The sequence below is a fragment of the Hoplias malabaricus genome, chromosome 15, assembly GCF_029633855.1.
Source record: "Hoplias malabaricus isolate fHopMal1 chromosome 15, fHopMal1.hap1, whole genome shotgun sequence".
Lineage (NCBI taxonomy): Eukaryota > Metazoa > Chordata > Actinopteri > Characiformes > Erythrinidae > Hoplias > Hoplias malabaricus.
The window spans coordinates 10,454,035-10,475,539 of NC_089814.1; the positions used below are offsets into that span (position 1 = coordinate 10,454,035).

Sequence of the window (21,505 nt, forward strand, 5' to 3'; positions counted from 1 at the left end):
TAAAAATTCGGTGGGAAATTTTGTCTATAAATTCAATCTGTATGTAGGGCATTACTGTCGGTGCAGTCAGTGTGAGAGGACAGCTGCATTTGTTATTGGCAATTGCTGGCATCTATTTACAGCAGTTTGTTTATTTCTCGATAAATCTGTAAAGAAGTATCTTTCAGGACTGGCTCGCCACAGACTTGTTTTCTATAGAAACTAGTATCTAGGAACCCAATAATGGGCACAGTTCCCAAGGGCGTAGCTATTCTCTTGACATTGGTGGGGACTATTGAATCTAACCTCCTGCCCCCCCACCCCCCACAATGCCTGTTTTTGTTGCTTGTTTTCTCTTTGCTCCGTGATAAAATGATAAAGGACTGGTATACTACACATTCTATTCTACATGCTTTTAAACTATTCTGAATAACAATTCATAATTAAATTAGTCAATTATATAATGTTAAATTAATGTTAAACTAATGACTGACAAAGAAGTAGTTTAGACCTCAGTTTTCTTCAGCCATAGTGCAAATGAAACTGGTCACATACATCAGTAATAATAAAAGAAGATGGAGCACTGCATAATCTCCACAAAACCAACAAAGTTACAATCACAGAAAAAATCTCTCTCAATGTGTCAGTGAAAGTACATGACATCTTTTCATTGAGATAGTGTTGCCACTTTCAAACCAATAAGCCATCTAATTTCCAAACCATGTTATTCATAGCTACAGATGAGTATAGCCTACAGTAAGCTGTGCGCCAAAAGCTAGCTAGCATTGCCACGTTATAATGATGTACTCATTTTATTAGCAAACTTGACTTTAAGTGACTTGCGCATTTCTTAGCTCGTTATGTCCATCTTCTTCTTTTTTGCTGTCATCCTCACTCACTTTTGACACCCATGTGTCACACACATTGCACCTGAGTCTTGCACAGTTTCGGTGCTGGTAACAAACAAAAGGCACAGCTAATCACACTAACCATGTGCTAGAGGGAGGGAGGACTCGAGTAGAGAACGTGATTTAACCTTTTCTGCAACTCTAGTTTAATGAGATGTTGAGAGATCTGTTTTGTTTTTTGTTTTTTTGGAGGGCATAAAATTATTGGTTGGGACAATTCAATAATCGCTGGATATTGGTGGGGTCACGTCACTTACATCAATGCTAATTATACACCCTTTCTACACCCTTGACTGTTCCACATTGCCATAGTAAATAAAACTCTATTTTGCTCAGTTCTCATTGGTCATTGCCACATTGCTTCACTCATAATTTGCATAAAGTTAAACTCATCTCAATTATATTGCTAACTCTGCCCATTTCCAGTCACCAACATTTGTATTGCCTCATGTCATTGGAATTTGACAGTCCTGAAAATGAAGTACAGGCCACTACATCCCTCAAGTGTGAACGCAGTGTTAAAGTTCTCGACAAGAAGGAGCAGATAGCACTGTGCTAGCTTTTTGAAAAGGTAGGAATTTGTTGAAATTAGAAAATAAAATAACTAAAACAAACAAACACCCAAATTAAAACAGAAAATGTGTATGTACAGGAGCATAGGGTAACTTTAATTAATTCAACTTTGCAGTTTGGCAACAACTCTTTATTAATATGAGATGAGATATTGATATTTCATAGTCGTCCAAACAGAAATAGGAATAGCAAAAATAGCATTAGAGTTATTTTTATTTTTTATTTAAAAAAAAAAGAATTTATAAGTTTTTAAAGATGCTCAAGTTGTCCTGTGAAAGTAAAGTAAATAATGAAAGTTACATTTAAGAGCGTAATTCACAGGGGAGACTTAAACTGACGGATACATTGCTGTAGGCTTCTCTGAGTGCCAGCAGATGCACCTTTATCCAGGATGGTGTGTGTCTAGTTGCACAGTGCCTCCTGGATGTAGCAAGATTCATCTGAAAGAGTGTGTTACTGTTGCCAAACGATCATCGCAAAGCACTGCAGGCCTCTGACAGGCACAAATAAATGCAGCGGCGTTGGAATGAGAATGCCATTAAAATGGAACTCTTTGGAGCTGATGCATTTTTCAGGCTTTCATAGCGTGTGCATGTGCAGATTAGAGTGTGCATTGTGCCTGTAAGTCATCCAGGTGACTACCAAAGCCCAGGAAAAGTTGCCTTTTGTGTCTTGGAATCTTTGAAGTGTGTTGACGCATGTGAGAACCTAAGGGAACCTGCAGAGGAAAGCTGAGGACTCGTTTTGAGATGTGCACCCTAATCTTTAAGTCTTAATCTTAATCAGCGCATCGCAGCTTTAATTCTTGGCTCCCGATGAGCCAGACTAGCTGAGTTCTGCTTTTTCACAGATTTATAGGGGGAGGACAACTGCCACAACTTTCAGCAGATTCCCCCCAGCTGCACAGCTTGGGGCTTGCTCTCTCTGTCTCTCTCTTTTTCTCGTTCTCTCTCTCTCTCTCTGGCTTTTCCTTTCTCTTTGACTAAATATTTGATTGACAGTTTCCTGGCTATGACTATATTGCTATCTCTCAGGGCCATTTAACGGGAAGGTGTGAAAGCCTTTGTGTCTGAGTGAACCTCTTAAAACTGTCTGTCTATGGAGATGAATGCACGAAGAAGAACCTCTTGGAAAAAAAATAAAAAAGGCTAGTAATGTTTTTCAAGTGACATCAAAATCCCCATCGCACCAGCGAGAGCTGCATTTATAATTACAGTGTTATGCAACTGAGTGTCCTGACTTCTGCTGTTCTATCACTTGGGAGTTGATCATTAAGTGCTGTAGACTAAGATGTCTAAATCTTTGCACAATATGTGCTCAAGGCTTTTCTTTTCTCATTGTGTGCAGATTCTCATGGGATGGACTTGTTTGCCGTGGCCGTTCATGAGTTTGGACATGCCATCGGGCTCGCCCATACGTCTGCCATCGAGTCCATCATGAGGCCATACTACCAGGGCCCTGTGGGCGACCCGCTCAAATACGACCTCCCCTATGAGGACAAGGTCAGAGTCTGGCAGCTTTACGGTAAGAATAAACACCTCCTCCCACTACAGATGCTCATTATTCTTTTCAGTTTTATTTTTTCAGTTTTTCACTTCATACACCTCCATCTTTACTCTGTTTATACAATAGATTTTTGAGTGATTCACACTGTTTTCACTCCAGACTCCTCCAGCTCTCTCTTTTTTCATAGAGCACGTGTCTGGTTTACATTGTTGTTCTTTAAGTCATCTTCTTTGTACCATTCATTAGTTGAGAGGGTGGCTGTACACAGTTTTTCTCTGGAGGCTTCCTTGCCAATGTTCAGGCCTTATTTCAAAAATCAAGGCAAATCATCCCATTTATACAGAGCTAGCAGGATAAAATAAATTATAATATAAGAAAAGAAAAGAATAAGTTAAAAAATTTAAAATAAAATAATAAGTAGCTTAAATTCCATAATGCTAAATTTCTCATGAGACACTAATTTTTGATAATTTACTGTTCATTCATTCGTTCATCGTCTGTAAGCGCTTATCCAGTTCAGGGTCGCGGTGGGTCTGGAGCCTACCCGGAATCAACAGAGCGCAAGGCAGAAACACACCCTGGAGGGGGCACCAGTCCTTCACAGGGCAACACACACTCACACATTCACTCACACCTATGGACATGGGAGGAAACCAGAGGATCCGGAGGAAACCCACACGGATACTGAGAGAATACACCAAACTCCTCACAGACTCAAGTCTCCTCACAGGCTCAAACCCTCAACCCCAGGACCCTGGAGCTGTGTGACCACGACACTACCATACCGCCCCTATAATTGATAGCTATCAAAATAAAATAAACAATACTAAACTTAAGTTTAGTTTAGGGGTGACCCTACAGTTTAAATAACTCTGCTCTGGTTCGTACAGTACATACCTGCTGGCTTAAATGTCGTTTACTTGACTGGCAAACAACACAGAAATGTGTGAAAACAATGTACATCAGTGATTAAAATACAATTCCTCTCATTTTTAATCATTAGTCATTTTTATTCCCAAAAATTCACAAGCCACAACAGCATACATCAGTCGAAAGCAAAAGGACCTGTTGTTTATCTCCATCTGAAATGAACTAAACAGAGAAACAGCACTCACAGTGCTCTGGACCATTCTCTATTTAACCTGCTGAATCATTTAATGATACCAAAACATCCACTTTATATCTGATGTTTGTTTTTTTCTCCACCTCACCAAATAAGATACAGAGGTTATTATTTTTTATATGACGTTCGAGGCTTAACACCTGTATTTACAGTTATGTGGTGTGTGATAGACATGTTATTGGCATGGTTAATTGATGGGCTATAAGCTATTGTTTCTAGTCCTGGATGAGAAATGTCTGCATTTCTTATTACAATTCCACTCTTAAGATCAGTTGTATATTTTCAGATCTGTGTCACTGAATGTCAACTCTGAGATGTGTCAGATGGCTGGACTTTTTTTCTCAGAAGAAATAGCTGAACAACAGGATAAAGTCTCCTTCATCTTTCCATCTGATCTTGTTGTTGTAGAGGAGAACCTAAGGAGACATTAATGAAACCTCCAGTCTGACTTATTTGTTTTATAAGTTTTAGATTCAAACTAAAGAAGCAAACTCCAGACACCACACAAGTCTTGGCTAATCGATTGCGTATGGTGTCAGGTTTAAATGGATTTTTTTCGTCTAACTATTCCTATAAAAGGGAGGAATGCTGTGTTTTTTTCAAGTAATTTACCCTAGGCCTTCTCTTACACATCACTTTCCACAACCCTGCATTACTCTCTCAGTCAGCCCCACACAGAAATATGATGTCTTGGCAAATATAGTCATGTTAAATCTAGTTAACGCATTTAATATATTTCATTATGAAATTGTTGTAAGAATATTATCAAATGAAGCTATTTTAACCAATTTCAGATGGCAGATGTCAGTTTTTACTGCAGTATTCTTCATAAATGATCATTATTGTTTTCTAAACTGAGCAAAATGATTTACCAGTGGAGTAAGTAACATATATGATATTTGAAAACAATTATTATTATTTTTAAATTTGGACAGGGTGAGTGTGTGGTGCCTTATGATTGACTTGTGCCCTTGCACCCCCCAAGCTTCTGGAACTGTGACAACTATCGAGAAGTTTCTAGAACTGTCCAGAAGTGTACATGGCAGTATAGATACAGTTATCTTAAACTAACCATTTCATTTGATGTTCTGCTGAATAAGTGACCTTGTGTACGCAGCTACAGTTAATTAGATGGCATCAAGATGTTGCATACATTTGGCAGACGCATTTTGCCATGTTTGTGGCCAATTTATAAAGACGAGTGCAAAAGTACTCTGTGAAACATCTGCAAAGATGTGTGAGGCCTGCAAAGCATACTTTGGTGTGCCTGTTGGGGTTCACAGTTTCCTAGGCAATCACAAGGATGAAAACTAGGCACAGCTGGTTCATTCATTCATTCCGTCATTTTCTGTAACCCTTATCCGGTTCAGGGTCGCAGTGGGTACGGAGCCTACCTGGAATCACTGGGCACAAGGCAGGAACACACCCTGGAGGGGGCGCCAGTCCTTTGCAGGGTGAAACACACTCACACATTCACTCACACGCTCACACCTAAGGGCAATTTTGAGTTGCCAATCCACCTACCAATGTGTGTTTTTGGATTGTGGGAGAAAACCGGAGCACCTGGAGGAAACCCACGCAGACACAGGGAGAACACACCACCATGGGCCACCATTCCGCCTAACAATAAGTTATGTAAATTGAACATTCCAGTAGCTTTTCACTATCTGTTAAAATGTATTGATGGTGGGAGCTGCATGACTTTCTTTAAGGGGCTCCAGTTTCCTGTCAGAATCCAAAACGCATGTTATTATAGTGGACTGGCTCTGAGTGTATGGATGATGCCCTTTGATGGGCTGGAGCCCTGTCCAGGGTATATTTCTACCTTGTCCTCAATGATTCTGGGTTGGCTCCTGAATATGATTGATTGATTGGATGAATGTGGATAGAAATAAAACTCACTTGACTAGTCCCTAAATGAATGAGTTTATTATCCATAGAGCAGGTCTTCCACATGAGGACAGTCATCATAGTTTTGTAGCTGTTATACAGGTGTAGTACAGAATCTCTGTTATCTTCAGGCTTCTAGCTTTTGCAATAACATTTCATAATATAAGATTCAATGGTGAATATGATTGAATGCACCTTTAAGAATGTTTTTTTTTCTGTATATTTTTCATTGTGGAGATGTAGAAATCGTTTAAAATTATCTTTTCATTTTCATGTCACATTCTAAATTTTAGATGATTTAGCAAATGTAACGTTCGCTAAAGCACAGGGGGACACACTCACCTCCTTTTACATCAACACAGAAAACACAGCAGAGTGATGAGAAGAGACGAGGTGAAAGATCTGAACTTATGCCCAGACTGGCAAACAGATTCCCCATATCCGTTAGTGACTCTGTCTTACCCTCTCTCCCTCTCTCAATCTTTCACTCTCTCTCTCTCTTGCTCTCTCAATCTTTCTTTCTCTCTCTATTTATCTCTCCTTCTCATTTTCTCATTCTCTTGAACTACCTCTCTATATTCTTTATCTCTTGTTCTCTTGATCTACATCTCTATCTATATTCTGACTTTCTCTTGTTCTCTCTCTCTCTCTCTCTCTCTCTCTCTCTCTCTCTCTCTCTCTCTCCCCCACTATAATTACCAGGGATGGTGGGCGGGTCTCTGATGATGTGTGCCCCCTCAGCAGGCTCCTCTCTCCATATGATACTGTGGATCAACCAAACAGGGGCACAGGAAGGAGAATTGATTTGTTTAAATTGGGGGATTATTGATTTAATTACACAGCAGTGCAGGAGACAGATGGAGAATGTGGGGTTTAATTGGCCGTCTCGCAGCCTCAGCCCAAGCTTATCTCTGCGCTGCATGCCACAGAGCACCCAGCCTCGCCTCAAAACACCCAGGACCAAGGAAGGGAGGGAGGATAGAGGGACAGATAGAGATAGGAAGTTAGGAAAGAAGCGTTAATATCAGGCACCAAGGATAACAGAGAGCTACAACAAAGACAGGAGAATGGTGCTGTAGAATGCAGCAGATGGTGGGATCTGAGCTTCTGTGACAAAGACAGATAAAATCAGGCAAGGATTGTAGGTCAAGGTGGTTGACAATCCCCTAGGTTTTGCCCAGTCTTAGGCTCAAGGGGAACCAGTCAAGTCATTAACACCATGGCTAGGACTGATTTTCTGAGATTTTATATAAATTCTAAATGTCATTGATGCATAGTGCAGAAGAGAATACAATAGCAATATGGAGCATTTCGTTTGATCTGAGTGAGTGAGAGAGGTACACGGCGGTTTCATTTTTTTATGAAAAATGTGTTACCTCTTTAGAAAGTTGAAGGAACAGGAAATGCTGCACATATTTTAAAATGTGTTACACCCAATAATGCGCTAACTAGTGCGCTAAATGCTAAAGCCTTTCTCTTAAAGTTAAAATGCACACTATGTGTCTAAAAGCCATTATTCCATGATCTACATAGTGCACTATCTACATTCTCAGAACAATGGTACGGTAGAGGTATATAATTGCTCACTAAAGGTATAAACAGTGTTTAAAAGTCCAGTTGTGAACGTTACATTCCTTTGTCAAGAATATTTGTTAGTTTTCATTATAGGGTAAAATAAATAAATAGTGTAAGTCCTGGCGCTGAAATGGAGTGTATGAAATAAACACAATTTTAAAATATACAGTTATAACAGAATAAGTGGCGCAGCAGGTAGTGTCGCAGTCACACAGCTCCAGGGACCTGGAGGTTGTGAGTTCAAGTCCTGCTCTGGGTGACTGTCTGTGAGGAGTGTGGTGTGTTCTCCCTGTGTCTGCGTGGGTTTCCTCCACAGTCCAAAAACACACATTGGCAGATGGATTGTCGACTCAAAAGTGTCTGTAGGTGTGTGAGTGAATGTGTGAGTTTGTGTTGCCCTGTGAAGAATTGGCGCCCCCTCCGGGGTGTATTCCTACCCAGTGATTCCGGGTAGGCTCCGGATCAACAGTGACCCTGAACTGGATAAGCGGTTACAGATAATGAATAAATAATATCAACAAGCACAGTGGCACCTAATATTTGTCAGTTCATAAAGAAGTTAATATAAATGTTACTCTAATTGTGTGTACTTTTGTGTAATCAAAAGTGAGGCTGATATATTCATAAAGATACCATTTTTTGCTTATTCAGAAAGGCTAAAGTAAATTTCTTGGTTCTTGCGGTGAACACAATGGTGGATTCATATATACCTTAGGTGTTAAGGGTTTTAGCAGGTTTGTTGGACAACACACACTTAGAGGAAAACACATTAACGAGTGGTTGTAGTAATAAAGTGACTGGGTTTGTGCATAAGGGTGAATGTATTCGAGAGTGTGCACAGGCTATAAATATTGGTAGATGGGGTGAAGCACGAGACTGGAAATTTCTGGTGGACATAAGTAAAAAAACTGCAGAGTGCATTGCATTAACAACACTGAAGTCAGATATGGTGCTGTACTCTGAAAGTAAATGAATAGTTTATTTCATAGAGTTAACAGTTCCATTTGAGAATGCAGTAGACGAAGCATTCGAAAGGAAGAAGCTGAAGTATGCGGACTTGGCAGCTGAGGTGAGGGAACGTGGGTGGCAGGCACATGTAAGTCCTGTTGAGATAGGTGTTAGGGGATTTGTAGCCAAGTCTGCCACATCCCTGATTGTGCAGTTCAGCATCAGGGGCCGGAAATAAAGGGCAGTGGTGAAGGAGTTATCTAAAAACAGCTGAAAGGTCTAGTCAGTGTTTGTGGATAAGGAGAAGATAGACTAGTTGGGGAAATGCACTTTAGAGGTGCTGTTGTGGTGCATTAACGGTGCCAGTGGGGCTAGGTACAGCCTTATTCACCAGGGAGGCCAGTGTGGATTTACGGTTGTTGATACTTAAGGGCAAGGTAGGACTGTAATTGAAATGGGGGTGGGTCTGAGACGACAGACTTCACTATTGAGCCTTCTGGAGGTGTCGTGGGCTTAATTTAGTGAAACACTAACAAGGGGTGGTGCCAATCTGATGACCCCTGTGAAGAGTGATGCAGTGGATGGTTTGGGTACTCATGGGCTGGGCTCAATGAGTAACCGTAGATATTAAGGGTTGCTGGTTGCTGATCAGATTATAAACAGCCACAGCAACCTTAGGGTGTAGCTATAGGATTGGAACAATAGAAAATATGTGGCTGCATGTAGGAAGAGAATGTGGTGGGCCCTATGTGAAGCTCTAATGGATTGGCATAGTATATTTTACATGTTGTCTTGTGTATGATTATAATACATTTCTGGGACATTTCTTTTTAAAAGTTTGTATTTTTTAAAAGATGTATTTGGATGTGCTAGTGCATGTGGTTTAGAGGTTGTGGTGTGACTTGTGTGGTGTCGGGGGTCTTTTTTCAGGTGTCCGGGACTCAGTCTCACACACCATCCGTCCAAATGACCCCTCACGGACTGCCGAACCACCTGTTCTCCTGGACCTGCCAGAGAACAGATCCACAGTGCCGTGAGTAGAGCTCCACACATGCGTGTGCACACACAACATCCCCAGGTCAGTGTGCCCTGAACATGTGCTGACGCTGAGACAATAACACTCAGCCCTCCTAAAGCAAATGTCAGAATCAAACAAATAACAGTGCTTGTCCTCTCACAGGGGGTATTTAGCTTGTGCCAGCAGCTTGTGTCTTTTCATTTCTCTCTTACTCCCATCTTCACAGATGATGGGTAGAAAAGGTGGATTTAAGCCTGACAAAGGTCATTAATGCGTTCCTCTCGGAGAGCACTCTTAACAGGCTCTGAATGAAGATATTTGTTAATAAAGCCGCGGGGCGAGTCGGAGCTCACAAAAGCACCACTGTCACTATAATTGCTGCTTCGTTAGCAACCCAAACACGACAAACCCCTAAATCAGTCATTAGCCCAGAGATAATGCATGCCAGGGCTCCTCCTGCAACCCGGCGATAACATCTCCCTTGATGTTTGGCCACTTTTAATTGAAATACCTAACGAGTTTACACAAACACATCCAAGCTGCCTGTGCAAATACAGCAAAAGCCGAAGCACTGCCACACAGTTACATGAGAGCACAGTCGCCCACTCGCGAGATCCCATTCCTCAGTAATGCCACAGATCAATAGAGCGATAGGTTATATATTCTTCACTGTCCTCTGCTACCAACCAGTGCCTTCAGTCCTTTCTTTCCTCATTTGTTTTCTTTTTTTCCCATCCACTTTTTCTTCATACCTTTCAGACCAGCGCGAGATGCCCCTGACAGATGCAGCAGTCATTTTGATGCAGTGGCCCAGATCCGGGGCGAGGCCTTCTTTTTCAAAGGTACCGACACGTTCTGTAGAGTCTGACCAGGCTGAAATCAATATAGCCTAGCAGTCGCCATACTCACAGGAGATCAGGGGACAATTTGGACACTTTAAATCAGGAATGACTTTGTATAGTCTGAGCGTTTGATCGTGGAGCACTTACTGTTGACCCGGGTGCAAGCACTCTTTTGTTTTGCTAGTGATGGGCAAAGAAATGCAGCTTGCATCACCACACCCACAGCTGAAAAACGAGTCTTGCTTTTGTTTTAATGACTACTTCAGACAGCTGGGTACTTGGGTCTCCATGGCCCCAGGGCATATGCACATGTTTTCTCTTTAGTTAAGCATGGTTTCCTGGTCAGCCATGCAATGGAACAACGTAACAGCTGGAGTAATTCACACAGAAGAGCATGTATAATATATATACACATGTATGCATGAAGTGACATGACTGGAATAACACATACACATGCAGTGGAATGAATCACATTGAATATGAATCATGTAATAACATACTGTCAAAAAAATGTATCTCCTAAATGAAGAATGTCTGCTGTTTCGCTCCATCTTTGTAAAGAACAGCTGATATCTTTAAATCAAAAATGAAAAAGTGTAGTAGCAGAATGAAAGTGGAATATCACATACACATGCGAGCGTAACACTGCAGTGCCTCTCCTAGGGAAATATTTTTGGCGCCTGACTCGAGAGAGGCACCTGGTGTCTTTGAGACCTGCTCAGATCCAGCGCTTCTGGAGAGGACTTCCTGCAAACCTGGACAGTATAGACGCTGTATATGAGAGACCAGGAGACCATAAGATTGTCTTCTTCAAAGGTATGCAAGAGATGTTCTTAAATTTTACAGCCACAATTTCAATTCCAATCTGTTACTGATGAAAGTTTTAAACACTAAAGAAGAAAAGGCACGAATCATAAAAAAGAAAGTGCTGTGTTGCTCTCAGATCAGTAGATCACCTCCAACCCCAGAACTCAGACCTTAACATCATTTAGTGAATTTTTATGCAACTGCTTTATTAGACTGACCTTTGTGGGTGTGAAAAAGAGAAGTTGTAATAAAGTAAAAATGGACACAGTTTATGCTGAAATTTATATATTTAACTGTTGTCTATTAAAGGTGCATTACTCTGTTCCACTGGAGTGTGCTTGTCTGTGTTGCTGATGTTCACCTATCTAGCCGCCAGAGGTCACATATTCTGAATCCTGAGCGTTGCACTAATCTTAACTAAATTAAATAAATGAAGGGTGGTCTCTGACTGAAGATGATCTTAGGTCCACTATTGATTTCTAGAAGGAGCATCTCATGAATCTCATGGAAACTGTAAATCCATCCTCTCTCTGGCTTTAGGAGAGAAATACTGGGTGTTTAAGGACAACATTGTGGAGGAAGGCTATCCGCGTCCGGTCAGTGATTTTGGACTGCCAGTGGAGGGCGTGGACGCTGTATTTGTCTGGCTGCATAATGACAAGACCTACTTCTTCAAGGACAACCGTTACTGGCGCTATGATGACCATCTGCGGCGCATGGATCTGGGCTACCCTAAAGACACCACGCTCTGGAAAGGGATTCCAGCTCAGCTCGATGATGCCATGCGCTGGTCTGACAGTGAGTGCTTCTCTTCTACTTTCTTTTTACTAAGTCCCTGGTCAGTATGCTGCTTTGAAATGCACAGCAGCTTTGTTCCTCTGTCTGTTATCTCCCTGTAGGATTCCATTGTGGCTCTGTCTATGTCCCTTTATTAGAAAATGCATGCAAATATATGATTTTACAGTTTTTACCAGGCCAAAAAAAACGCCAGCTGTATATCTGCCTTTGTTAAAGTACAATAATAATAAGATAATAGTCTGTACAGTGACTGGAGCTGCTGCAAATAAGTCTAAGGTCTCCAAGCCAAATTTCAAGTGCAGTCTTGAGGGATCTAAAGCTGCTCGACATTTGGCTGTGGAGCAGTGAGTATGCATATGTAATGGAGTGTTACAGTGCTGCTCATGAATATGCCATGAATGCTCCATGTACATTACTTAGTTACTGTAAAGCAGCACCCAAGATGCTCACAAATAAACACACACAGTATTTTGGAATGACCCTCTTGTTATCTACATTTTGTCTGGGCCTGTCAGACTGGGCAGAAACGGCTTTCTTGTTTGGGTTATGAAAGATGTGCTGACAGATGTTTTTAATTGTGCGGTTGTCATAGCAGCAGCGAAGGAGTCTGTCTGATGAGAAGGCAGCGGGAGCATCATGTACTGTGTAATAAGTGTGAAATAAAAGACAGTCTCTCACTTTAGCACAGTAATGTGCAACATTAAATTACAACACAGGCATAAAAATAATGGCCAAGATAAAGCACATGGACTATCTGGGTTGAATTCCAGTTGAATCCAAGTTTATTCTAATTAGGCACCTACAGTCTTTATTGGTTCATTGAAACAGACTAGAAGTGCCCTTTGTGTGGCGTCTGGAGAGAATTATTGGGTGTTCAAGGACAGTAATGTTGAGGAAGGCTATCCACCACATTAGATCAGTTAATTTAGACTGACAGGGGCATCTTGCACTGTCTTTGTGTGTGTGTGTATTTATATGTGTGTGTGTGTGTGTGTGTGTGTGTATTTATATATATATGTGTGTGTGTGTGTGTGTGTGTGTGTGTGTGTGTGTGTGTGTGTGTGTGTATTTATATGTGTGTGTGTGTATTTGTAAGAGAAGAAGAGAGAATACATGCATGTCACTTCCATGGTAATAGTCTTTACTGCACTGAAGACCAGAGAGCATGCCTTTGAATCATCCTGCTGTGAATTAAATTGAATAGCCTAAGCAACATGAGAAAAGACACAAACACACAGAGGCACACACAAAGACAGACTAACACACACATTCTTTTCATTCTCCGTGTAAATTAAGAATTAAATTAGTTTCAATAAGATGATGAAAAGCCCATTTCCTTGAAGACTGGCTTGTAAACTACTCACTTGTAAACACACCCCACATGTTATTCAGAGAGTATTAAAATACATTTAATCAGTTTATAAAAATTATTTGAATTGTATGCCATGTCTGCAATGGAATGCGGGCATTTAGAGCTTCTGTGGCTTAAAGTACGTGCCCACAACTTTATGAACCTTGATGAAATCAAAAGTAGGTTATTTAATGAATGTAATTGACTAGGTTCGTTTAATTGGGAGTTTGTTGGGGTCTTTCTTTGCTACAGCAACAGCTTCTATTCTTATATGATATTATAATAAAATATTATATTATTTATTGCATTATGGGCTTGACAATAATTCAATATTAATATACATCGCAATATAAAATGTTTCAATAACAATGATATGTGTCAGGAATGAGGGGGGACTGACGGAAGCGGACGCACTTGCTAAAACACAGGATTTTTAATACAGAAAAATATAACAAAACAAAGAAACTTAAACAGAACGAAAACAAACAGGGAGCCAAGCAGGCTAAATTAAACACAGGGAACTAGACAGGGTAAACGGGACAGACAGACAAAAAGCGAAACAACCACAAAGGAAAAGAAAAGACGACAGGGAAAACTACGGAGACAGGAGAAAGGAGAAATGTTCGACAAGAGGATGTGAGACAAGAGGGCTTAAATACTAGACATAAACGAGACACACCTGGACAGATAACGAGGGGACAGGTTAACAAATGACAGACGAGGAGGCAGGACAAAGGCGAGACTAGAATATAAACAAACATAGCCATGTGCTAAAAGAGCACATGACCGGGGAAAACAGACATGACGAGACGAGGGCGTGACAATATGATTATTAAACACATTTTTTTTATATTTAAATATACATCTGGCAACATCTGTCACTGACTGACATTCATTACGGGGTGCTGTCATCAGTTCAGCGCACTCAATTTAAAATTTAATTTCAAAATATTAATATTGATCAACCAATAGGTTTATGTTTGATGGTGATGTCATGTTTCTTGTTTGTTCTTGGAAGGTTTTCATTGGATTTTATACTGTTCATATCGATATCGTAGGTGTGAATGTGTGTGTTGCCCTGTGAATGACTGGCGCCCCCTCCAGGGTGTATTCCCGCCTTTTGCCCAATGATTCCAGGTAGGCTCTGGACCCACTGCGACCCTGAACTGGATAAGCGCTTACAGATAATGAATGAATGAATCGTGATATAAATTTTGGCCATATTGTCCAGCCTTAAATGCATTCAGCCATGAGAGCTTGGTTAGAGGGCTACAAAGCCCCCTAGCCTCCAATCTTTTGATAGATGGTGTTCCACTCAAAATGTTTGGATTCAACATTTGTAACTTATCTTACTTTGTTCTTGAGGCCAAATTCCATCATATGTTCACAGAACTTTTTACTTACTGCTGGAAAGATGTGGAAAAACTCCTGGTTAATACCTTTGATTTCAGAAGATGTGGTGGATAAGCAGGTGCCCATGTATAGTGTAAGATGTTTGAAATTATGTTGTGTCCCCCCTACTGCCCCCTTGAGATCCCCAGAGAGCAACAGCCCCTAGTTTAAGAACAGCTGTCTTAGAAAATGTAATGGCACTGTAATAACCCAGGAGTATTAGGATGGCTGCAAATGTTGCTTATTAAGTAGAGCCGATAAAAATCCATAAACGGTTAAGCTTACAGCAAACAGCTTTTATTTTCCAATGATTTCCACTGTCATTTCAACATAAACTAAATTGACAGTGGTTGTTTTTTTCTGTGTAGGATCCTACAAACATTGTCTGCCTTTAGATTTGCAATGTGTTGTTTGCCTGGACAATGCAAGCAAAGGACTATACCGAGTCATGTTCTCACAGACACAACTCAGTCATCATACCAATCAATACGGCACTGTAGAGAGCCGAACCACACCACGGTGTTCATCACAGCACTAATGCCCTCCCACAGGCTTACTGTGACTTTCTATTTCTCTTTCCCTTTGCCTCATTTTACTCCTACTCCCAGTTTCCAATAACATGCCATTTCCTCATTTTTCATTTTTCTATTCAGAAAAGAAAAACTCAATATTCTCAGACCACACACACAGACACAAATATCTCATTAAAATCTGTGCAACCTTTTCAGTCCCTTCACTTTCTCACTCTTTCTGCAAACTATCTGCTTCTCTATGTCTCCTAAGCAGAACTAGAGGGAGGAAAATACTTTTGTATATGAGTAAAGGTAGGAATATGTGAGGTTAGATACTACTTAAAGTACTTGTTTATGAGTTACTTAAATATCAAAATTGAGAAAGCTTGTGGTACCGTGACCCTGAACTGGATAAGCGGTTACAGATAATGAATGAATAATCTGTGTAGTACATATTGGTGTTCTGTATATAAAGGCATTTCTAACACATAAAAGACCTTAGAATCGAATATAGGACCATAGCTGTTGAATATAGTATTCTATCTAACTGTCTAGATAACTTTATCTAACTGTCTCCACACACACACACACACTGCATTGGGCTTGGTGGGAGCAGTGTCAGTGCTGCTCGTTTTAGCCCCTGTGGTGGCCGGATGTGTGTGGAGAAAAGCATGTTAGCGTGTCAGGTGTGTGGTCCTTTGAGAGGCTGCCAGCTCCAGAGGTCCTGCTCACAGCTGTTTGAAGTGTGTGTGAGCATAGGCCAAGCTAAAAAGCGACAGTTCTCAGCCCAGCCTGCCCCCCACCTCCAAGCGGGAAACTCTATCTGAGACCTGGGGGCTTGGCAGATGGAGCCTCTTCAGAGAGAGACAGCACCACAGGCCTCTTCCACCAGCAGAGAGCCACAAAGAGAGAAGGAAAACTTGACAAGTGTGAGGAAATGTAGTGATGCAGCAGAACAGCCTTATTCACTACTGATATAAAGTTTATCACTTTCTGACTATGAATCACTGTGTTCAGTAATACACAAACTCAGGGTTGTTGCAGACACCCTTTGTAAGTAGTAACTCCATCTATTTTAAGGTGCACCCACTGTGTGTAATCGCCATACATTCGGTATGAGGTGTAGTGTTGTATGTGATCCAGACCTAATCATCCAACCTCACTAATGCTTTTGTTGTTGAAGTTTTTTATTTATTTATTTATTTTTGTCATTGCACGGCAGTCCAATAAAACAGTAATCTGCATGTAACCAATCCATGGCAGTGAGCACACACACACCTGGAGCAACAGGTAGCCATACCTGCACCTAGGGAGCAATTGGGGGTTAGGAATATTGTCCAAGGGCACCTCAAATGTGGGTCTTGAGGGAGCAGGCAGCGTTGATTCTTCACAGCCCCTCCCCATTTCCTGTTATACGAGAAGATCCAATCCTCTTCATCTTGGAAGAACTGGTATCCACATTGTTTTGGTCATAATGTGTTCATATAGAGAAAGCTATATGACAAAAACAATCCAAACATAACTGGCTAAAAAGTTTGTTGAAACATTCAGAAGGATATTGCTTGAGAAAACTTGAACACCGAGTCAAGTTAATCTGTCAAAAAACTGTCCACTCTTGGTAACACCATGTCTCAGAAAGATTGGCAATAAAAAAACTAAGTGGGAAAAGGTACTAAAGCGCTGGATAGTGACAGAAAGTGCTCAAAACCTGCCACACTTCCATCCCGTTAGCTGCAGTGCTAACTCCTGCACTTCATGGCTATATGATTTCGAGCTGTCATTCAACTGAAGGGTAATGCCGCAAAACGCTCCATAAAATACTAGCCTTCATCAAACCTGTTTTGCTGCTTAAGTTTCTGGTGAACTTCCCGCACCATAAGTCTGCTGGTTATTACAACTATTCTGATTAAAAGCTTTACAGCATTAGAGGAGTTGAACCAGAAATGAGGACTTGACTTTTAGACGTACGGTCTGAAGACTTGCAATATTGTAACGTTATTTTACTGAAAGAAAATCAATAAAATCTGAACTCAGACTTCTGATCTTGGGACACAGGATACAACATGGACTCCTATTCATTCACCTGTGATGCACTGTCTGTTTGCAGGAAGGTACGGATAGATGCTTGCTCTGAGTCACACAACAGAGAAGTCACAGAGCTTTATCGTATATGTGATCTTTGATGGTGCTCCCCTGCCGCTCATCCTGAATGACTCAAGCTGCATTCACCCTGTTGCTGTCAATGTGTACCTCATGCTGCTCTGTACAGCAGCAAGATTTGTCTACATCAGCATTTAAGGCAACAAACCACCATTAAAGGGACTTTAGAGCAAACATCACCAATGCACTCAAGCTCAGATCCCATAGCCCTTTCAACCAAATGAACTGGTTCTACTCAGGATTCTTGAACCTTGATGTTATCCAACAAATTTAACCAGGACTGTCTGATTTAACCAGGACGATGCCAGAGCCATAGATAAACAGATACAGTGTCAGAGTCATGTTTATTCATTTTTATACAGACATTCGTCACGGTTCATGCTGAATTATATACTATTCTATGATTCCAGCTGGGAGCAAACCTTTCGTGTTCTGGAACATGTTTCTATTGGTAAATATATGCCAAAGGTTCACAACCAGTTCTCCATTGGTGGACATGGGCTACTAGTGAATCTACTCTACTTCATCCTTTGAATCAACAGACTCTGACTAGATTCAGACTCACATCCCTGTGACTATACTTAGAGTTGCAGCCCAGTGATTCTTCAGTGAATCACATCTTGGTGATTCATGAACTGACAGACTCCAGACTCAACTCAGACTGATATCCCATTTACTATATTCCCACTCACATCCCAGTGATTTGTGAATCGACACACAAGACTCACACCCCTTGCATCCCATGACTCTACTCTGCTTTACAACCCAGTGATTCGTTAACAACCTGTGGACTCAACTGTGACATTACATCCCAGTGACTCAGACTCGCACTCACTCTAGACTCTGGCATGCATAAAGTGACTTGTAAACATCTCTTTTATAAACGTGTAAATGTGGTTATTCCAAAGTTGTGAACTGTATAATGTGTTCTAAACTGCATCTAAATTGATTGCATTGGTTTACCTTTGACTGTGACCCTTAACTGTATCATAGAATACAGACAATTAATTAATTAATTAATTAACGGTTTTCCTTTGTCTTTGCAGGTGCCTCGTATTTCTTTAAGGGGAAAGAGTACTGGCGAGTGGCAGGCAGTGACATGGAGGTAGAAACTGGGTATCCTCGCTCTATAGGTAAAGACTGGTTGGTTTGTGCAGACATGCAGTCAGATTCACCAGAGACTCAGAGTAATGTGACTGGTATCCGACTGCCTGGTCAGCACCATGTTGACCGAGCAGAGAATGGGTTTGAGGTTTGCTCTTGCACTTCAGACTCGGGTTCGCCCGCTGGCCCACGAATACAGCTCTTACGGGGATGGACACTGGCACCTCTCTGGACACTGGCATGGACGCTCTCTCTTGTATCGCTCTGATGAGGGCCGCACCACAGGCCTCTGGTTTGCAAAGACACTTACAACGAGAGACTGGACACACAGTGGCCTGTGGGCTCAGACAGCATCGAGAAGGACACTTGCCACTGGCCTGAAGGGAAATGAATACTTCAGTCAGTGAAGTATGTACTGGCTTACACAGCTTAGTGTTCTGCTTTTTTGTTTGTTATTTTGCTTGATTTTACTAAAATTGAAAGTGTTTATTATTATTATTATTATTATTTTTATTATTTCAGATGTATGCTAAGGTGTGGACTCTCTTGGTCAAATGATGTTTTGTTGATTTTGTAAGTGCAAGTTAAGTGATTTTCTATCTTTCCATTCATTGAGTTTGTACTTAATATGAACTTATTGACAATTAGAAAATCAACCAAATATGTCATATGACCAGAGGTGCCAAAGTGTTTGCATACCCCACAGTGTTATTATTATTATTACCATCATTGTTGTGTAATGAAATGATTTAATGTGCCTCAAAACAGGTTCATTTCAAGCACTTTTTTGCGTGTGGAATATAATATACTTTTCTCATACCTTGAACATACCATTTAAAAAGTTATTTGCAGCTGTTTAATAACGATGATAACGATGTTAGTGATAGTAGTAATAGTTCAGAAGCTCAGGAGGTAAAGGGCTGTCTGCATGGTAGAAGTGAGAGGCATCATGAAACACCATGCATCAGTGACTTCTCATCACACTCATCACTTCAAGTGCTTTAACTACCCAATCACTCAGTGTCCATCACCACTGACCCAGGCCTTTATTCTCTGGGATCATTGACTTTCACTCCTTACTCTGTCCTTCTACTCATCCCATAACACAACTCTCCCCCTGTCTCTATATCTAAACAGGGCCTCCACTTTTACCAACATTACATTGTAAGCAATGAAAATTGAGCTAATTTCACAGCTTTTCTTGAGTTAACTCCACTTAGTGCCATCAAACATTTAGCTTTCAGTGTAAAATATGTAGGTTTACTCTGTTTTCCCAACAGGCTGATACTTTTTTCTTTACACCATCCCACTGAGAATTTCCTCCTCCTTGCCTTTCACTTATGGAGGGCTGTGGCATCCTTCAGATTCACATTGAATGATTATGTTGTAATTCTAAAAGCAACGGGCTAACTATGAGGGATCTGACTCACAGAGCTGGATTTGCGGTTTGCCATCTGACCTTAGGCTTAGTTTGACCTAACCGTGGAATTACTGCTCCTAGCATTGGATCACTGTTGAATATCACCATGGTAACTTAAGCTGCAAGCCTAACCTGCTCTGGGGCCGATTATGTTTGAGTTTTGGATCCTCAACTGCTCTTGTATCGAGTCTTCTGACCTTTCACTCAGTGGAGGGTCATTTTCTGCTTGTTTTGTGAAGGGTTTGGCCTCAGTCATGAGGCTGGAACACATAAATATAAAACACTCATTACCTCAATAAGCATGAACACTGTGACTGTGCTGACAGCTGTTTACTCATATATATTAATATAAAAGCCCTTCTCCACATGCTTACTGTTCAGAACTTGTGACTTTTATCCCCAGTGTTGCCACAGCCATATGTAAGTCAGAGGCCACAAGGAGGGAGTGGCCGATGGGATTGTGAAATGGAAAATGCGAATTTGGTGAATTCTCGTATCCTCAAGTTAACTCAGAAAAATCCTGTCAATTATCTGATCATTTCAAGTTGGGCTTACTTTTCATTTTTTACAGTGTATATTTACTGATATTAATTTATGAATCATGTATTTTTGTAAGAAACAATATTTTGGCGCTAAGACATGGAGGGCATGCATCTTGGATCTTGGATTCACAATGCTTTGGTTACCACATCTAGAATATTTTTTCTTTCTTTTTCAACTTTGTTTACGAGGGGAATCTAAATATTTTCTCTAAATATGTGGTTCCGGTCTTTGTAACTCAATCTCTGCCCTGGCAGGAAGAATTTTTTTGTAATCTTACCTGTAGTGAGTGGCCAAGAGAAAGATGCCTGAGTCAGGCATTAGGGGCTTGCTGAGGGTTTGCTCACCTCATACACAGACTTGTTACAATTGCTTCAAATATTTACATATATACAATATATATATAAATACAGATATATTTAAGGTGAAAGGTTTCCATGGCAGTTGCAAAAAAAATGTAAATTCCAAAACTGTCCTTTTTTATGGGGGAAGTATTTTTGTAGGAAAATAAAGAAAAAAGAGAGAAGTTAACGTGATACCGACTGATTGTGTGGTGCTTTTCTGTTCGTCCTTTTTTAAAAAATATATGTGATTCAAACTATTACTACAGGTGCCGTCAGCTGCTGGCAGCTGATAGCCAAAGGATAATAAATGGCAACAATCAAAACTTGTTATCGTGTAGCCTGTATAAGGCTGAAAGTGAGAAAGCTTCTTTTCCCAAGAGCCCAGCACCTTGTTTTCTATGTGCTGCTTCAAGGGCAGTCAGTGATGAAGCACTGCTCCTTGTGGGGTGGCGGCACATGCGGAATACATATCTGACAATAGGTATGGAAACTATCTGTCGCCTTGGTAACGGGCCTCCTCTTTCGCCTGGTATAAGGGACATGGACGAAAGCGAGCAGTGGGCGGTGTGTGTGTGTGTGCGCGCACTGGTGTATTTTATGCCTTTGCTGGTATGCACGTTGCCTACAGATTCACATCAACTCACACCAATGGGGGCCTCTTTTTATTTTCCGGAAATTTCTCTTCTAAGCATCTTCTGCTTAGAGCAGCAATATT

At 40.9% G+C, this 21,505-nt stretch overlaps 1 protein-coding gene across 1 annotated transcript in view; it reads left to right on the forward strand.

Moving 5' to 3' along the window:
• Positions 1 to 20,905, forward strand: part of mmp17a (matrix metallopeptidase 17a) — a 78,503-nt gene extending 57,598 nt beyond the window's left edge. Inside the window, exons 5-10 of the mRNA XM_066645942.1 lie at positions 2,808 to 2,984; positions 9,433 to 9,535; positions 10,280 to 10,362; positions 11,026 to 11,178; positions 11,710 to 11,967; positions 18,429 to 20,905. Of these exons, the coding sequence (XP_066502039.1) occupies positions 2,808 to 2,984; positions 9,433 to 9,535; positions 10,280 to 10,362; positions 11,026 to 11,178; positions 11,710 to 11,967; positions 18,429 to 18,754 (1,100 nt within the window). The 3' untranslated portion in view covers positions 18,755 to 20,905. The remainder of the gene's footprint in view (positions 1 to 2,807; positions 2,985 to 9,432; positions 9,536 to 10,279; positions 10,363 to 11,025; positions 11,179 to 11,709; positions 11,968 to 18,428) is intronic.
• Positions 20,906 to 21,505: the final 600 nt, after the last annotated feature.